Source organism: Boleophthalmus pectinirostris, unplaced genomic scaffold (genome assembly GCF_026225935.1).
Source record: "Boleophthalmus pectinirostris isolate CB_2022bp ecotype Guang Dong unplaced genomic scaffold, ASM2622593v1 HiC_scaffold_1, whole genome shotgun sequence".
Taxonomy (NCBI): domain Eukaryota; kingdom Metazoa; phylum Chordata; class Actinopteri; order Gobiiformes; family Gobiidae; genus Boleophthalmus; species Boleophthalmus pectinirostris.
The window spans coordinates 22,050,637-22,068,892 of record NW_026570970.1 but is presented as its reverse complement, the minus strand read 5'-3'; the positions used below and the strand labels follow the sequence as shown (position 1 = coordinate 22,068,892).

The window sequence follows — 18,256 nt, the reverse complement described above, 5'->3', positions numbered from 1 at the left end:
TTTAACGCGGTGGAGTCATACACAGCAGACATGCTATCAAACACGTTTTTCTTTAACAGTATTAGGCTAATTATGTGTTGTTATTATAATCATTATTATATTAAGATTATTATTATTATTAGCTGCAATAGTTGTTGAGGCTGTGTGGTAGACGATAGGCACACAAGACAATAATAAAAGGTTGAGGTTTATTAAAAAACAATAAGTCCTGCCACTGGTTGTAAACATTAAACAACAGCCTCTCGTCAAAAACACCTCTGAACTAGAAATAACCACGCATCGGACAGCACCAGGGCTGTAGTGAACGTGGTACGCGAGTCGCCGTCCAGTCCTGTCCTGTCCTATAGAGACCTGAGACTTGAGGGACCGGGACTAAACCAGGACCAGTGGCGGCTGATGGTATAATTTTTGGGAGGGGCACCACCAAGGGCAAAATTATAAATATATATTATGAATAATATATGTATTATATATATAGGCTGTAGTATTATAACAAATACCAGAAACAGACATTTTGGTTAGTATTGGCTGAACAGTATCAATCAGAGCACAATGAACAGCCAAGCGCAAACTTTATGCAACAACACAGCGTAACACACCGCTCACACCCAGACCCAACAACGTCAGTAAAACTACAATAAGAGACATGAACACAGATGCCGCTCCTACAGCACACGACAGAACAACCAGAGCAGCTCCATCGCACCCGCAAGCTCATTTACGCACTATTGACCACTGTTGGGCAAGTTACTTTAAAACTGTAATGTGTTATTTATTACTTATTACTGTCATTTCAAAGTAATTCATTACATTACAATATTACTGCATTTAAAATGTAAGGCATTATATTACTATTGCATTACTTTAAGTTACTCTCACCAAAATAACTGCGAAAAAGCTTAACTTTTGAGCCGTATATGGACTGAACCAGGACTAAACAAGGTCTAAACCAGGACTAAACCAGAGCTGAACCAGGACTAAACCAGGACTATAACAGGACTAACCTCAGACTGATTCCAGGACTGAAGAGGAGGACTAAACCAGAACTAAACTAGGACTAAAACAGGACTCACTGTCAGGACAGGCTCGAAGGTGACCGCAGGAGAAAGGATCGGCTCTGCTCCGCACCTCATGGAGGTAAGAGCGGCTGTCGCCCGATCGCGCTTTATGGACCCTGCTGCTCGGGCTCGCGGTCCTAATTTCAGCAACTATTTGCGGGTACAAGACCCGGTGCAAGATTCTGCTACAGCGCGTAACTTCTACCTTCCTTCAACGTGTCCAGAAGTCCAACTTTTTGTGTGATGGTTTGCATCGTCCTCTGTCTTTTGGGTGTGAGCGCAGGAGCCTTTGTCAGTGCAGAACGTTTTGTCGACGTTGTGGATTTTGTCGGAGAGAAAACTTGCAGACATACAGCACTTCAGAATCACACTGCTACAGATTGAACATTTATTTAAATTTGGCAGCTGAACACATTCTGTACTATACTGTACAATAGACAGGTGTCCCTCAGCCGATCAGGACGCAGCGGGAGGAACGCAATACGTGTTCATACACTAAAAACAAAAGGCAAGCAAAATTGCACAAAACAAAACAAAAAACAAACAAACAAACAAAAAACAAACAAACAGCGAAACAGCGAGACCGCGAAAAGTGAACCGCGTTAGAGCGAGGGACGACTGTAAACCAGGTCTAAACCAGAAGTGACTCAGGTCTAAACCAGGTCTAAACAGCGGGTTGGTCCTTTCGCCCGCGGTTAACTGAAGGTATATCCGGCCGCGTCTCTGGCATTTCACCGCTGCTGATTTCATGGTGATTTTAGCAAATTTATATGAAGAAAAACCCACCACTTCAATCCAGGTTAAAAAAAGCATTGTAACGCGCGTTACTCACATTTGTACCGAGTAAAATATTACAATTTTTTCCCCTGTAATGCCTTACATTACTGCGTTACAGCAAAAATCAACGCATTACTGTAATACATTACTTTTATAATGCGTTACTCCCAACACTGCTATTAACTATAACACTATTTAACTATAACACTATTTACCTGTGAGGCTCCAAGTTCAGATTTGCCGCAAACTAATGAAAACCAGCCTCTTACCTTCTCCAGAAACTGAAGCAGAGTGTTTCCTCTATCCACTGTCCCACTGGTTCTGTTTCCAAAAGTCTATTGTCCAATATGAAGAGATGAAACTGGTCTAAATCCTGGTCCAGTCTGGTCCGTGACGCGAGGTCCGGGAGCCGAGTGCACAAGATGGTTGTAAAATGAGTCTTAATCCCACTTCCCACTTCAATCTGAAAGTTACGGTCAGTCCATATCAGCACCAGGACACCAGGTAGAATTATGCCTCTGCGCGCTACGCTCAGGTCAAACTTTTACACCCAGAAACGAGCGGGTAAAGGCGGATAAAGCAGCGAGCGACAGCCCTGGCCCCGGCGGCGGCAGCGAGAGTCCGGGCGGCGACAGTCCCGGGTCCCAGCGGCGACAGCCGCGGGTCCCGGCGGCGGGTCTGTCCGTGTGTCTTTGACTCTGTTCTCGCCATTTCCTGTGTGGAGCTTTAGGCTAAAGTAGCAGCTGCCGCTAATCGTGGAGATGCTACGAGTTGACGCAGCAGGTTGACGTGACGTGACGTGACGTGACAGGACAGTTGTCCAATCACACTACACTAAATAAACAGAGACTGTAATGTCATTGATGTCACAGTAAAGTTTGTGTCCTCAGCCCAAAGTGAAATGCGCCAATCAAAATCATTTTAAAATAGTAATAATAACGGCCTGTTGGGGGGTGGGGCACCAGTGGCCGCTAGGGGGGGCACGGCCCTCAAATGCCCCCCCTTGCCGCCGACACAGTTAATTGTCCGTAACAACCCCAAACTTACCTGGTTTTCTTGCGCAGCTAATTAACTGACAACGTTTTCCGACTAGGCTATTTTTGAACCTTCTTGCCTTCGTGTTGGATGTTGTTACATTCTGAACATTCTGCCATTGCCCGGTGTTATTTCAAAGTCATAGCCTCACTCCATCGGTCTTTCTTTAAGTTTTAAGTCCCCCGAGTGGCAGTCTACGCTATAATGTCTGCGTGTTTTAAAATATATGATATCGAAACAAAACAAAAAAAATGCATAACTAAATAAATATGGCCTTATAGCCACTTACGTGTTGGCAAACAGCTGAAATAAATTAGAAATAATAAAATAAACTGCATATAATATGTGCCTCGTAAACCTTAGGCATCAATAACCCGACACAACCTTAACCTTCAGAACATAAAAACGAGGTCAAATGGGCTAATTAAGGATATGACGTACACTTCATACTACAAGCATAGACAATGAGACTCGTCTTTTCAGATGTAGGTAACAATACTAACAATAACTTTTTTTTTTTTTTTTTTTTGTAGTTAACCCGCCACCAGCCCGAATTTAATTAAAATATAATTTTTCGTCACGTCATCCGCCCGACCCGCGGATTAACCGCGGATACCGCGGTTGTAACCGCAATCCGCGCATCTCTAGTCCAGGTTTCTCCCATCTTGTTGTGTCCATGTCTGCTGAGAGCATTTGCATAAATGACTGTCCTTGAGGGGGTTGGGAGGCAGGGTGGAAAGGTGTCGGGTCTGTGTGAATGGGGAGACGTGAATAAGAAAGAGGTGTAGGCGGGCCAGGTGTTTGTGGGGGAGGGTGGACAGGTCTCTCATCAAAGTTTCCCAAGCAGTGTAGGACAGCCATTTTTGCCTCCTTTCTTGTTTTTCTATCCATTCTATTTAAAATTGGTACTAAGCTTAATGCAAAATGGTAAGATTCATCCAAGTCACTCTCTGGCATACTTTGTTTGGGTGCTGGTTCTTCTAAAATTGACAGAAGGTGTTCACCAATAGTGGATGTCGATCTCGGTCTCTTTTGAGCCTTCTTTCCCTGTCCAGTAGATTTTGAAACTAAAGATGTTGTAGGGTGTTGAGTAGGAGCTCTGATGCTGCCTGTGGATGAGGTTTGTGTGGGTGTAGGTGTGCGTGAAGGAGATGATGGCTGACTGCTCAGTGACAAGTCTTCAGGCTCTCCTGTTATAATGGGGGTCCCAGCACGACTCTGCTCCTCCTCTTGTGCAAGCTCTAAATTTGTTTTTGAGCTGTTAAAAATATGACAGTAAAATTAGTTCAGTTACATTTCAATCAAACAGAATATTCTGAAAAAGAATATTTCTATATACCATAACACTTCATAAACATGAAGTACTATCAGTTAATTACACATGCAAGTGCATATAAAATACACAGTAGAGCTAAATGTAATTATATTGAATAAAAAATAATGAAATACTGGTTGTGGTGAGCAAATTACATTCTTGGCTGTATAAAAGGTAAGAGGAAGGACATTATGTCAGCATACTTCCAGTCTTTCTGAGTCCCTCCTGCTGACCCACTTGGAACATATTTTTTTTTATTTCTAACAAACCCGTCCCTCAGCACCTTCTAGCGTGATTTGCATACATCCACTGTAAGAAAAAATGACCAAATATTAATTATCATTCTTTATGTTTTCTCTATAGATATTTGGCTTCTGGAGACTCGCTGATAACTCTGGCATTTGCTTATCGCCTTGGTCATTCTACAGTCCAGAATTCTGTCCACATGGTATTTGCTGCAATAGAAAAAATCATGATGGGGGAGTTCCTGCCAAAGCCAACAGAGGACACTTGGAGGGAAATTGCACAAGGCTTCTGGGAAAAGTGGAACTTTCCAAACTGTTTGGGGGCACTGGATGGGAAGCACATTGCTATTCAAGCTCCACCAATATCTGGCAGCCAATACTTCAGCTATAAGAAGGCCCATACACTGGTGCTTCTTGCTCTTGTGGATGCAGAGTACCGTTTCCGTGTCATCCAGGTGGGGGACTATGGAAGGGACAGTGATGGTGGCATTTATGCACGATCTGCTCTGGGGAGAGGAATGGCACAAAACACTTTGCAAGTTCCTCCAAATGGCCCTTTACCCAATGCAGCTCACCTGGGTAATCTCCCTTTTGTGATGGTTGGGGATGCTGCCTTTCCCCTCAAACCATACTTACTGAGACGCTATCCTGCACAGAACCTCACAAGACCAAAGAGGATCTTCAATTACAGACTGTCAAGAGCCAGGATGGTAGTTGAAAACACCTTTGGGATTTTGGCATCAAGATGGCGTATTTTGTACAGGAAGATTAATCTCTATCCTGACAAAGTGGATAATCTTGTTGTGGCAGCCTGTATTCTGCACAACTTCCTCAACAATCCTAACGAGAACCAAAGACTGCTGGATGAGCAAGTGGGGAGGATGAGGGGCATCAGGAATATGGCTGGGAACAGGGCATCCCGTGAAGCCTTTGGTGTGAGGGAAATGTACTGTGGGTATTTTAACTCCCCCTAAGGCAGTGTGTCATGGCAAGATAGAATGGTCTAATAATGTCCTTATGCTTCACTGATTTTATTGTAAATATTGTAAATAAAGTTTGCTACATTTCTACTTCATCTTTGTATTTGTGGTTTAATGAGGTTTAAATCTATTAACACGCACATAAAACACACATTTTTTGGTAAATTCACCTATAATTAATGGTTCACATAGCATTCATAACGAGTGTGATTAAAACCTTATGTACGTATAGGTAATAAGGCCTATACGTTTATATCTTGATAGTACACAGCAGTGACAAAAAGTTTCTTTATTGCATTACTTAAATATTACATGTTAGAGCAGTTTTGACTACAACACCACGTAAAACAATACAAAAGTTGGCAAGGTGGATGACACTTTTCGTGCTTGTATGCATTAATTACTTACCGTCATAACCCAAAGTTTCGGCAATTGCACGCCATGCCTTCTCCTTTCTTAATTGGTCCTTGTAGAATTGGTGTCTGACATTGTAAATAACAATATATTTCTCCACTTCGAGGATTAACTTTTCGTCGTCCATCATTAACCTTTCCTTGGATGCAGTGCGCGTTGTTTACGTCATTATCTTGACTTTGGTTAAGTTATTTTGAAAGGGCATTGGAAGTTTATTTTGACATCGCGTGTTTATTTCCTGTCTTTCCCCTGCTAAAAACCTTGGAGACGCACAGTTGACGCTGCAAAATTAGAACTCCAACCTATCTCGAGCAGCGCGTCAGCGTCAGACGCTCGTTGGACGCGCGTATGACACTGTCGGTGTGAACCGTCAGACCAGTTAAAATGGAGTTCTAAAGCTCAGCGTCTGCTGCTCGTGTGCTGTGCTGCTGCGCTTACGCGCCATTGCGCTTTGGTGTGAACAGGGGGTGAGACTTTGCCTGCATCAGTGTTCAGGCAGATGTCATTTGTCATTTTGATAAGAGCAGTCTCAGTGCTGTGGTGGGCTCTAAAACCTAAGTGGAAAACATCAAAGGAGTTGTTCATTTGGAGAAAGTTCGTAAGCTGTTGATAAACAGCTTTTTCAAGGACTTTGCTAAAAAACAGCAGATTTGAGATGGGTCGGAAATTGTTCAGTACTGTGGCATCAAGACTGCTCTTCTTTAGGAGAGGCTTAATGACCACAGTTTTCAACGCGTTTGGGAATGTTCCAGATTGAAGTGACATATTAACTATGTGAGCAAGTGGTGAAATTAAAGTGTTGAGGACGGACTTTAGAAATCTAGTGGGTAACATGTCCAGGCAGCAAGAAGATGAACTCAGACTAGTAACGATCTCTAAAACAGTTTTGTCAGTTACAGGTGCAAAGTGACTCAGCTCTAAGTGTCTCTGTGGCTGCATGCTTGTTATTTGTGTTGTGGAATTGATGGCATTTTTGATGCCCTGAACTTTGTCATTAAAGAAAACTGAAAACTCATTACATTTAGATGTGGAAATCAGTTCTAGTGGCAGTAGAGCTGGAGGGTTTGTCTGTTCACTGTTGCAAACAGGACATGAGAGTTGTTACTGTCCATCCATCCATCCATCCATCCATTTTCGTCCGCTTATCCGGGGCCGGGTCGCGGGGGGAGCAGCCTAAGCAGGGACTCCCAGACTTCCTTCACCCCAGACACGTCCTCCAGCTCCTCCGGGGGGACCCCGAGGCGTTCCCAGGCCAGCTGAGAGACATAGTCCCTCCAGCGTGTCCTGGGTCTTCCCCGGGGCCTCCTCCCGGCGGGACATGCCCGGAACACCTCCCGAGGGAGGCGCCCAGGAGGCATCCGGAACAGATGCCCGAGCCACCTCAACTGGCTCCTCTCGACGTGGAGGAGCAGCGGCTCTACTCCGAGCTCCTCCCGTGTGACTGAGCTCCTCACCCTATCTCTAAGGGAGCGCCCAGCCACCCTGCGGAGGAAACTCATTTCGAGCGGTTGTATCCGCGATCTCGTCCTTTCGGTCACTACCCAGAGCTCATGACCATAGGTGAGAGTAGGAACGAAGACTGACCGGTAAATCGAGAGCTTCGCCTTTCGACTCAGCTCCCTCTTCACCACAACGGTCCGATACAGCGACCGCATCACTGCCGAAGCTGCACCGATCCGCCTGTCACTCTCACGTTCCGTCCTTCCCTCACTCGTGAACAAGACCCCGAGATACTTGAACTCCTCCACTTGAGGCAAAGACTCCCCACCCACTCGGAGAGGGCAAGCCACCTTTTTCCGGTCGAGAACCATGGCCTCGGACTTGGAAGAGCTGATCTTCATCCCAGCCGCTTCACACTCGGCTGCAAACCGCCCCAGTGCACACTGCAGGTCCTGGCTCGATGAAGCCAACAGAACAACATCGTCCGCAAACAGCAGAGATGAGATCCTGTGGTTCCCGAACCGGATCCCCTCCGGCCCCTCACTGCGCCTAGAAATTCTGTCCATAAATACAATGAACAGAACCGGTGACAAAGGGCAGCCCTGGCGGAGTCCAACATGCACCGGGAACAGGTCTGACTTACTGCCGGCAATGCTGAACACAGCTCCTGCTCCGGTCATACAGGGACCGGACAGCCCTTAGCAAAGGGCCCCGGACCCCATACTCCCAGAGCACCCCCACAGGACACCACGAGGGACACGGTCAAATGCCTTCTCCAGATCCACAAAACACATGTGGACTGGTTGGGCAAACTCCCATGAACCCTCGAGCACCCTATGGAGAGTGTAGAGCTGGTCCAGTGTTCCACGGCCAGGACGAAAACCACACTGCTCCTCCTGAATCTGAGGTTCGACTATCGGCCGGATTCTCCTCTCCAGTACCCTGGCATAGACCTTACCGGGAAGGCTGAGAAGTGTGATCCCCCTATAGTTGGAACACACCCTCCGGTCCCCCTTCTTATACAGAGGGACCACCACCCCGGTTTGCCAGTCCAGAGGTACTGTCCCCGACCGCCACGCGATGTTGAAGAGGCGTGTCAGCCAAGACAGCCCCACAACATCCAGAGACTTCAGGTACTCAGGACGGATCTCATCCAACCCCGGAGCCTTGCCACCAAGGAGCTTGCCAACCACCTCAGTGACTTCGGCCAGGGTGATGGATGAGTCCGCCTCCGAGTCCCCAGCCTCGGCCTCCTCCTCGGAGGACGTGACGGTGGGATTGAGGAGATCCTCAAAGTATTCCTTCCTGTTACTGTAATTACCAATAATGTCCAAAAAATACTTCTCTCTTGTTTTACTCAAAGTGTAGTTGTACATATGCATTTTTCTTCTGTAAATCTCATAATGAACCTGGAGGTTTGACTTGCGCCATTTCCACTCAGCCTTCCGGCACTCCCTTTTCTGTGCTCTGACTGAGTCATCATTCCTCCATGGAGCTTTTTGCCTCTTTAACCATTTTAGCCTTTATTGGGGCGATGGCATCCAGAACATTCAAAACACTCAAAGTCACAGAGTTCAACACATCATCAACATTAGAACATGAGGCAATTTCAAAATGTATCATTTCCATGAACAGTGCACCTGTGTTATCATTTATGTGTCTTCTTCGAACAACTGTAGGAGCAGCCGGTGGTTGGGGAATAACAAACAGGTCAAAGAAGACACAGAAATGATCAGACAGAGCAACATCAACCACATTGACATTTGAAATATTTACACTGTGATGAGCAGGTCCAGAGTGTGCCCTCTGTTGTGAGTGGGCTCACTGACATGCTGAGTGAGACCAAATGTTTCAAGGACAACACTAAGCTCTTTGGCATTTTTGTCACACACATTATCCACATGTACATTAAAATCACCTGTAATGACTAAACCATCAAAGTCTGTGCATACAACTGAAAGCATCTCAGTAAAATCATCAATAAAACTTTGACAGTGCTGAGGAGGTTTGTATATGACTATGTAGAGTATGGACGGTGATTGTTTTAGCTCCATTTTGAAGGAAACATACTCAAATGATATGATCCATGAAGTAATGAATGTGCAATAACAAAGTAGCTGTCTTCATAAATGACACTAGGACCAGTTTAATATAAAACACAATTGTGTGCCATATATATAGTAGGGGGTCCCTGCTCCAGCTCTCCATCAGTTTGGGATTCCCTGGCCTGAAAAATGTTGAAGACCCCTACTTTAAAGAAAGTGTTGTGTATTGTCTAACATTAGGCTTCATCTCAGTTTTGGTCAGTGACTCGTTACGTCTAGCCAATGAACAAAACAAGATAGGAGACAAGACTGAATTTTTATATGCTCAAAAAGAAGGGTTTAATTACAAAATTAACATTCATAGAGAATAACTTTTACAAAACAGAAGCCATGGGGTTAGAGCCTATAAATTATCAGTGGTTTAGTGTTGTGTGTATGGAGTGACAGCAGTGTATGTGCAATATGAGTGTTGTGTGTAAATCAAAAAGACAAACTCAAATGTGCAGAGCCCAGGGACGTGGAAAGTCCAGAAAAGTGGAACACGGCAACAGAGCCAAAACATCACAGAACGTTCACAGAACCATAGAATATGTGGAGATTCCTGTGTGAAGAAACACATGAACACGGACTAATTATAAATATCATAATAATATTTCCAAATCTTGGCTGCTTTTATTTAAAATTTTCTCACTGAGTCAAAGTGTGTTGCAAAATAATTTAGACTGAAATGAATGATCCTGAAAAGTCACATATAGATTCAGACAGGGATAGAGATGATAAAGACTGACAAAAAATTCTTCTAAATGTTGCTGATTATGTTCTCATTCTGCCCTTGTTCTCCTTAGACTCTCGTTTTATTATCTTTTTTTAATGTGTTATTAAAATATATGAATATAAAATACTGAATTGTGACTTCTCAAATGTGTACATTCAACCCACTTTACAAGTCAACAGTAACATTTATTTCACCTCAAAGAACATTTGCATGAGTAGAATGGGTTTGCAGTATTTGAAATGTTACAATTAGTTTTATAGATTTCCTAAACCAGGGATAGAAAAAGGCATAGACAAACGGGTTTACACAAGAGTTAAACAACCATGCCCAAGTAGCAAGACGTGTAGAGAGGCTGCTGTCTACAATGTGCTCCCCAGCGAAGGATGGAAGGTAAAATGGACATAGGCACACTATGAAAACTAAAATAACTATTCCAAGTGTCCTGGCTGCTTTTAGCTCTGATTTTCTAGCCGATATAGTCACAGTTTGCTGTAAAGTCACTACTTTAGACTGCATTGAACGAGCTTGGGAAACTACCACCATGAAAATCCTCACATACAGAACCACAACGACAGTGATAGGGCCAATAAAGGTAAACACAAAATCAACATTTCCAGTAATATTGTTGAGCACTACCACACACTCTCCATAACATGAACTGTGTGCATCAGGGTCAATGAGAAAATCCTTTAAAATCAGACAACAGTAGAAGAGAGCACAGAGCCAACAAGCACAAACACAGAACTTAACCCTGTTTAATGTCACCTTGGTACTGTAGTGTAATGGATCACAAATTGCTAAATAGCGATCAATTGAAATGAGCACAATAGAACCAACTGCAGATGCCGTTATGGTAAAGACTGTTAAATTGTACAAAGCACAGAGAACACTTCCCAGGAGCCAGCAGGTTTCTGTTAGGAGGATTTGAACTGGAATCGGCAAAAGACCAACCAGGAAATCTGACACAGCCAGCGAGAGGATTAGTAGGTTGGTAGGACTGTGAAGCTGCCTGAAAAAAGAGCATTTTCAAATTACAGAGCTAGTTAAACTACAAGATTCGAACAAGAGCCATGCTTTGCCTGAAGTGCAGGATGGAGATGATGACTAGAAGGTTCATTGTCACTGTCAGCACTGATATCAGCGAGATCAAGCTGTAAGACAGCAGTGCATCTGATGGAGAAGGCTGGGGCTTTCTGCATGAGATGTTGTGAAACTCTGGGAAGCACAGTTCTGTCGTCTCCATGGTTGCAGAGGCAGGTCGATTCAGCACTTGTCTATTCAGAAATTCAAGAGTGTTTGATGTATATATATATATAGTCTGTGGGTTCATCCCAAACCCTCCCAACTACAGCACTAATTCCTGTGTGAGTCCATAGGGGTCCCTGAAGTTTGCAAAATTTTGTCTATAAAAACTTATGCAAAATTAACAAGACAAGTACTAAACGCTGTTAATCTAAAGTGAGAGAACAAACAAATCTGCTTGCAGAGCCATGTCTGAGTCTCACATTACAAAAAATAAAGGTAAATATCAAATAAATATAATTCTGGATTTTCCAGGGTACAACCCTTATACTGACACACCGCCACTCCGACAGACCCCTACCCATTCCGACAACCCTCCATTCCAACATGCCCCCATTCCAACACTTTTTAATGCCCCCATTCCAACACTTTTTAATGCCGCCATTCCAACACTTTTTATGTCGCCATTCTGCCAACCTACTCATAGTTCAGAGCATCACCTTTTTTGCCGCATGGGGCGTACCTCTAAACCAGGACTAAAACCAGAACTGGACGAGGACTAAAACCAGAACTAAACCAGGAATAAAACCAGGTCTAAACCAAGTCTAAACCAGGACTAAAACCAGATCCAAATCAGGTGTACACCAGGACTAAAATCAGGTCTAAACCTGATGAATAAAGTCCACTCTAAAATACAAAGTGAATCTGCACTTAACTTCAATAAGAACTGTGGACAACAGCAAAAGTTTTGCAGCCTCGTCTCCAGCTTCACTCCCTCGCTCTGTTATTATGTCCATGAACTCACGGAGGAGCGTGTATCGCACCAGGACTCATATCAGCCTCACTATTTAATAAGTATTTCATGCCGCTGGATTTATTTTCTTCACTAAAAGCATTAGCTCTGCATTAGCTCATCATGTAAATGTAACCCTCACGAACTGACAGGCTATATGTGGTCCCAGTTGTCTCAGCGCACCCAGCTTCAGGACCCTGCGTTGTGTTTGGTGATGTAAGAGCGGCTAGGTGTGGTGCAGGGAGAAGGACCACAACAGACACAGCGGTTCTTTTTGATTGTGGAATGCGGGGCAGCCAGTGTATTTATTTGATGAGTTCCAATAGCGATAACAGGTGTCTCGTACAGTTGCTTGGCTCATGGGACCTTACGGAGTAAGGGCAGAGAGAAGAGCGCTAATTAGTCATTTACTACAACAATACAATTACCAATTATAAATTTCCTGTTCACACACAGTGTACAACAATAATAATAATAATACAATATCATAAAACAAAAAAAAACTATTTTTTAGTAAATGGTCACTACAATAGGCTACAACACACTACGCAACGCATCAACGGACTCTGACTGCTCCCCACTGCTAGCGTAAAATCAAGTGCCATAAAATTAACAAACCAATGTGCTGGTCATTCAGAACAGGACCAATAATAAGTAAAACATTTTCCTTAACCTATTTGGTGCAATTAACATGAAGATGGCAAATATCAACAAAGACGTTGATAGATCTGAATAACTGCGATTGACAGTGCCTACCTTACGGAGTAAGGGCAGAGAGAAGAGGCCGAGAGGCGCCTGCGCAGCCTCTTCGCGCTGTCGCTACGGTGGCCGCACTTGGACATGGGCCAAAACCAACAAAAAAAAAACAGTAACTGCGGTCTCGACAAGTAAACAAAATACAGGAGCACCACCTAGTGGTCACTCCCTTACATAAACAAACAGCGATGTGTGATGACGTCACAAATCACGTACTTTTAGAGTGGAGCAACTCAGTGAGTGCGTATACATGCACATCAGAATCCCGGTTATTAGCCATATCCCAGTTATGTCAGTATATACTGCGTATACATGCGCACTGAGAACCCGGGATACTCATATCCCCGTATACATGATCAAATAGAGTATCCCGGTTTCTTGACATAATCTTACAAATGCGCAAGCACAAAAATTGACTTAAATCCATTTCATAAACCAGGAAAAATACAAACTGTGAGTTCCTTTAGCATAAGAAACTTAAGACCGCATCGCTAATTAGCATAAACTGTTAACGGTGATAAAAACAGTTCGCTCCTTGTGCCGCTGATGCGATCAGCTTCTTTTGGACTAAATGACACGACTCTGTGGATTATGTGTGTTCTTTTTGTGACAGAAGAGGTGCTAATGATGGTAAGTCTGTTCTGTACATATACAGTATAGGAGATAGTTCATGTTTTAGCTTTTCAGCGATCACACGAGTGCAGGTCATACGAGTGCAGATTGTACATGTGCAGATTTAGCGCAGCTCTTAATTTTACAGTCATTTCACTCGTGTGGTCACTTTATTTATGTTGGTCAATTTATTTATGCTACTGTTGTGGTGAAAAGACTGGAAAGTGTCTTTTGGACGCATGCGCACTCAACTTTATGTTGCAGTAATCGGGATACTGCGTATACATGCCACAGTATCCCGGTTACTGTCAGAATAGATCAGCTACAGTAACCTGGTTTCTAATAACCGGGATACTGCCATAACCGGGATACTGAAACCGGGGTACTGCGTATACATGCACATGCACCATGAAGAAACTGGGATACTCAAAAAACCCGATCATAACCGGGATACTGATGTGCATGTATATGCACTCAGTGACTTTTTGGGAGAAGTAGCTAGTCCAGTCTGCTTGGGTATCATGAGTGGGAGTGATGCTTGTAGAATCAGGTCAGCACAACATCCACAAAGCATCAGATATTGTGGAGCATTCCTCTGTGTGAAGAAGTACATGAACAGAGACAAATTATAAACAGCACAATTGCATTTCTGAGTCCTGGCCGCTTTTACTTTTTTTATTTTGTTGCAGTGTTCTGCAAAATCACTTGTTTGAACTGCACTGAATGACTCTAAGATACACCCTGAAAATCCTCACACCTTCGTACATTATCTTTGAAAATATTATGTGACTGTGTGATATATCCTTAATGATGACTGATTCCAGGTGATATCTTTAAAGAAATTAGCAAATAATGACGCAGCAACCGAAGTTCAGTTTAAACATTTATTGAGGGGTTTGTAGTGGGTTATTGGGCTTTTGGTGGGAATTGCGAGAAGAGGAGTGGGGGAGTGAGACAATGAGGCAGTGTCAGGAAGCAGTGTGAGGGGATTTTGTACAAAATAATGGGTGACAAGTGAAGACTAATGACTTCTCAAATGTGCACATTTAACACATTTAAAGTCAATATTACCTTTTATGTTCCCTCAAAGAACATTTGTATGAGTAGAATAGGGTTGCAGTATTTTCAACCTTAAAATTAAGGTGATAAATTTTCTAAACCAGGGATAAAATAACCACGAAACAAGAGGTGTAGCATTGTTGCTTTCTACAATGTCCTTCCCAGTAAAGGATGGAATGTAATAGGGGAATAGGCACACTATTAATACTAAAAATAACTATTCCAAGTGTCCTGGCTGCTTTTAGGTTTAAAATCAATACAATTTCAGAAAATGTTATTGCTTATGGATATGAAAAACATGTCAGCGTTCTATACTTGGACAACTATACAAACCTCATAAATAAAATTGCATCAGATTTAACTGTAAAATGTATAGAATGGCTCACAATTTTCACTGTATCAATCAGAAAAAAACAAAGAGAAGGGGTTTAGACAAGAATTATACAATAGCCACAAAATGACAGATAATGTGGAGATTTTCCTCTGTGTACATGAACATAGACAAATTACAAACAACGAACAATTAAATTTCTATACATCCTCCAGTCTCTCCAGCCATTATCTTTTTTAAACATGTTATTAAAAAACATGAACACAAAAATACTGGGTTGTGACTTCTCAAAAACTCACATTCAACACATTACACAAAATCAACACTAACTTTTATTTTAACTCAGAGAACATTTGCAAGAGTAGAATGGGGCTGCAGTATTCGCAGTGTTACAATTAGGTTGATGGATTTTCTAAACCAAGGATAAAATAACGCATAGACAAAGGGGTTTATACAGGAGTTAATGAACCATAACCAGGTAACCAGAGATGTGGTGGTGCTGCTTTCTACAATGTCCTCCCCAGTGAAGAATGGACTGTAATAGGGACATAGGCACACTATAAACACAAAAATAACTATTCCAAGTGTCCTGGCTGCTTTTATCTCTGATTTTGTAGCTGATGTTACAGTTTGCTGCAAAGTCACCACTTTAGACTGCATTGAACGAGCTTGAGAGACTACCACCATAAAAATCCTCACATACAGAACCACAACGACAGTGATGGGGCCGATAAAGGTACAAATTAAATCAACATTTCCAGTAATGTTGTTGAGCACTACCACACACTCTCCATAACATGAACTTTGTGAATAAGGATCTATAAGAAAATCCTTTAAAATCAGACTATTGTACATGAGAGCACAAAGCCAACAAGCACAAATACAGAACCTAACCCTGTTAATTGTCACTTTGGTATTGTAATGTAATGGATCACAAATGGCTAAATACCGATCAATTGAAATAAGCACAATATTACCAATTGAGGATGCCGTTACAGTGAAGTCTGTCATATAATACAAAGCACAGAGTGTACTTCCCAAGAACCAGCAGGCCTCTGTTAGAAAGATTTCAACTGGAAGCAGCAAAAGACCCACCAAGAAATCTGACACAGCCAGAGAGAGGATTAGCAGGTTGGTAGGACTGTGAAGTTGCCTGAAAAAAAGAGCATTTTCAAATTACAAAGCTACTTAAAGTTTCCTATCCGATAATGGACAATGCTTTGCCTGAAATGTGCAATAGAGATGATGACCAGTAGATTCATTGTCACTGTGAGCAGAGATATTAGACAGAGCAGGTTGTACGACAGCAGCACATCTGATGAATCAGGCTGAGGCTTTCTGCATGAGATGTTGTGAAGTTCTGGGAAGCACAGTTCAGTTGTCTCCATGGTTGCAGAGGCAGGATGATTCAGCACTCCTCTATTCTGAAATTCATGAGTGTATGATGTATATATATATAGTCTTTGGTTTCATCCCAAACCCTCCCAACTACAGCACTAATTCCTGTGTGAGTCCATTGGGCTTTCCTGAAGTTTGCAAAATTTTGTCTATATAAATTTATGCAAAATTAACAAGACAAGTACTAAACGCTGTTAATCTAAAGTCAGTGAACAAACAAATCTGATTGCAGAGCTATGTTTGAGCCTTAGATTATAAAAAAAATTAAGGCAAATATCAAATAAATATAATTCTGGATTTTCCTGGGTACAACCCTTATACTGACATACCGCCACTCCGACAGACCCCTACCCAGACATTCCGACAACCCTCCATTCCAACATACCCCCATTCTGACACTTTTTATGTCACCATTTTGCCAACCAACTCATAGTCTGGAGCGTCACCTTTTTTGCCTTGTATTTGCCGTGTGGACTGCGCCTCCTCCCGTACACCACGTGGACCATGTCTTCTCACATACGTTGCGTGGGCCACTCCTCCTCCAGTGCGCAGCGCGGGCCGCACCTTTAAACCAGAACTAAAACCAGAACTAGACCAGGACTAAAAGCAGTTCTAAACCACGACTAAAACCAGGGTGAAACTAATGAATAAAGTCCACTCTAAAACACAAAGTGAATCTGCGCTTAACTTCAATAAGAACTGTGGACAACAGCAAAAGTTTTGCAGTCTCATCTCCAGCTCACTCCCCCGCTCTGTTATTATGTCCATGAACTCACAGAGGAGCGCGTATCGCACCAGGACTCATATCAGCCTCACTATTTAATAAGTATTTCATGCCGCTGGACTTATTTTCTCCACTTCAAGCATTAGCTCTGCTGCGCATCATGTAAACAAACAGCGATGTGTGATGACGTCACACATCATGTACTTTTAGAGTGGAGCAACTCAGTGACTTTTTGGGAGAAGTAGCTAGTCCAGTCTGCTTGGGTATCATGAGTGGGAGTGATGCTTGTAGAATCAGGTCAGCACAACATCCACAAAGCATCAGATATTGTGGAGCATTCCTCTGTGTGAAGAAGTACATGAACAGAGACAAATTATAAACAGCACAATTGCATTTCTGAGTCCTGGCCGCTTTTACTTTTTTATTTTGTTGCAGTGTTCTGCAAAATCACTTGTTTGAACTGCACTGAATGACTCTAAGATACACCCTGAAAATCCTTACACCTTCGTACATTATCTTTGAAAATATTATGTGACTGTGTGATATATCCTTAATGATGACTGATTCCAGGTGATATCTTTAAAGAAATTAGCAAATAATGACGCAGCAACCGAAGTTCAGTTTAAACATTTATTGAGGGGTTTGTAGTGGGTTATTGGGCTTTTGGTGGGAATTGCGAGAAGAGGAGTGGGGGAGTGAGACAATGAGGCAGTGTCAGGAAGCAGTGTGAGGGGATTTTGTACAAAATAATGGGTGACAAGTGAAGACTAATGACTTCTCAAATGTGCACATTTAACACATTTAAAGTCAATATTACCTTTTATGTTCCCTCAAAGAACATTTGTATGAGTAGAATAGGGTTGCAGTATTTTCAACCTTAAAATTAAGGTGATAAATTTTCTAAACCAGGGATAAAATAACCACGAAACAAGAGGTGTAGCATTGTTGCTTTCTACAATGTCCTTCCCAGTAAAGGATGGAATGTAATAGGGGAATAGGCACACTATTAATACTAAAATAACTATTCCAAGTGTCCTGGCTGCTTTTAGGTTTAAAATCAATACAATTTCAGAAAATGTTATTGCTTATGGATATGAAAAACATGTCAGCGTTCTATACTTGGACAACTATACAAACCTCATAAATAAAATTGCATCAGATTTAACTGTAAAATGTATAGAATGGCTCACAATTTTCACTGTATCAATCAGAAAAAAACAAAGAGAAGGGGTTTAGACAAGAATTATACAATAGCCA

General features: G+C 42.5%; 2 protein-coding genes and 1 pseudogene across 2 annotated transcripts; all 3 read right to left on the bottom strand.

Moving 5' to 3' along the window:
* Positions 1-3,514: 3,514 nt before the first annotated feature.
* LOC129411573 (uncharacterized) lies at positions 3,515-5,951 on the bottom strand (annotated as a pseudogene).
* A 4,328-nt stretch (positions 5,952-10,279) lies between these two features.
* On the bottom strand, positions 10,280-12,961 carry LOC110170560 (trace amine-associated receptor 8b-like). The gene is made up of 3 exons (XM_055162417.1): positions 12,876-12,961; positions 11,164-11,358; positions 10,280-11,093 (listed from the first exon to the last, which is right to left on the bottom strand). Exons 1-3 carry the CDS (start codon positions 12,959-12,961, stop codon positions 10,280-10,282), a joined length of 1,095 nt encoding a protein of 364 aa, XP_055018392.1.
* Positions 12,962-15,219: 2,258 nt separating this feature from the next.
* Positions 15,220-16,265, bottom strand: LOC110170559 (trace amine-associated receptor 13c-like). Its single transcript, XM_020936213.2, has 2 exons — positions 16,102-16,265; positions 15,220-16,030 (listed from the first exon to the last, which is right to left on the bottom strand). Exons 1-2 carry the CDS (start codon positions 16,263-16,265, stop codon positions 15,220-15,222), a joined length of 975 nt encoding a protein of 324 aa, XP_020791872.2.
* Between the last annotated feature and the right edge of the window lie 1,991 nt (positions 16,266-18,256).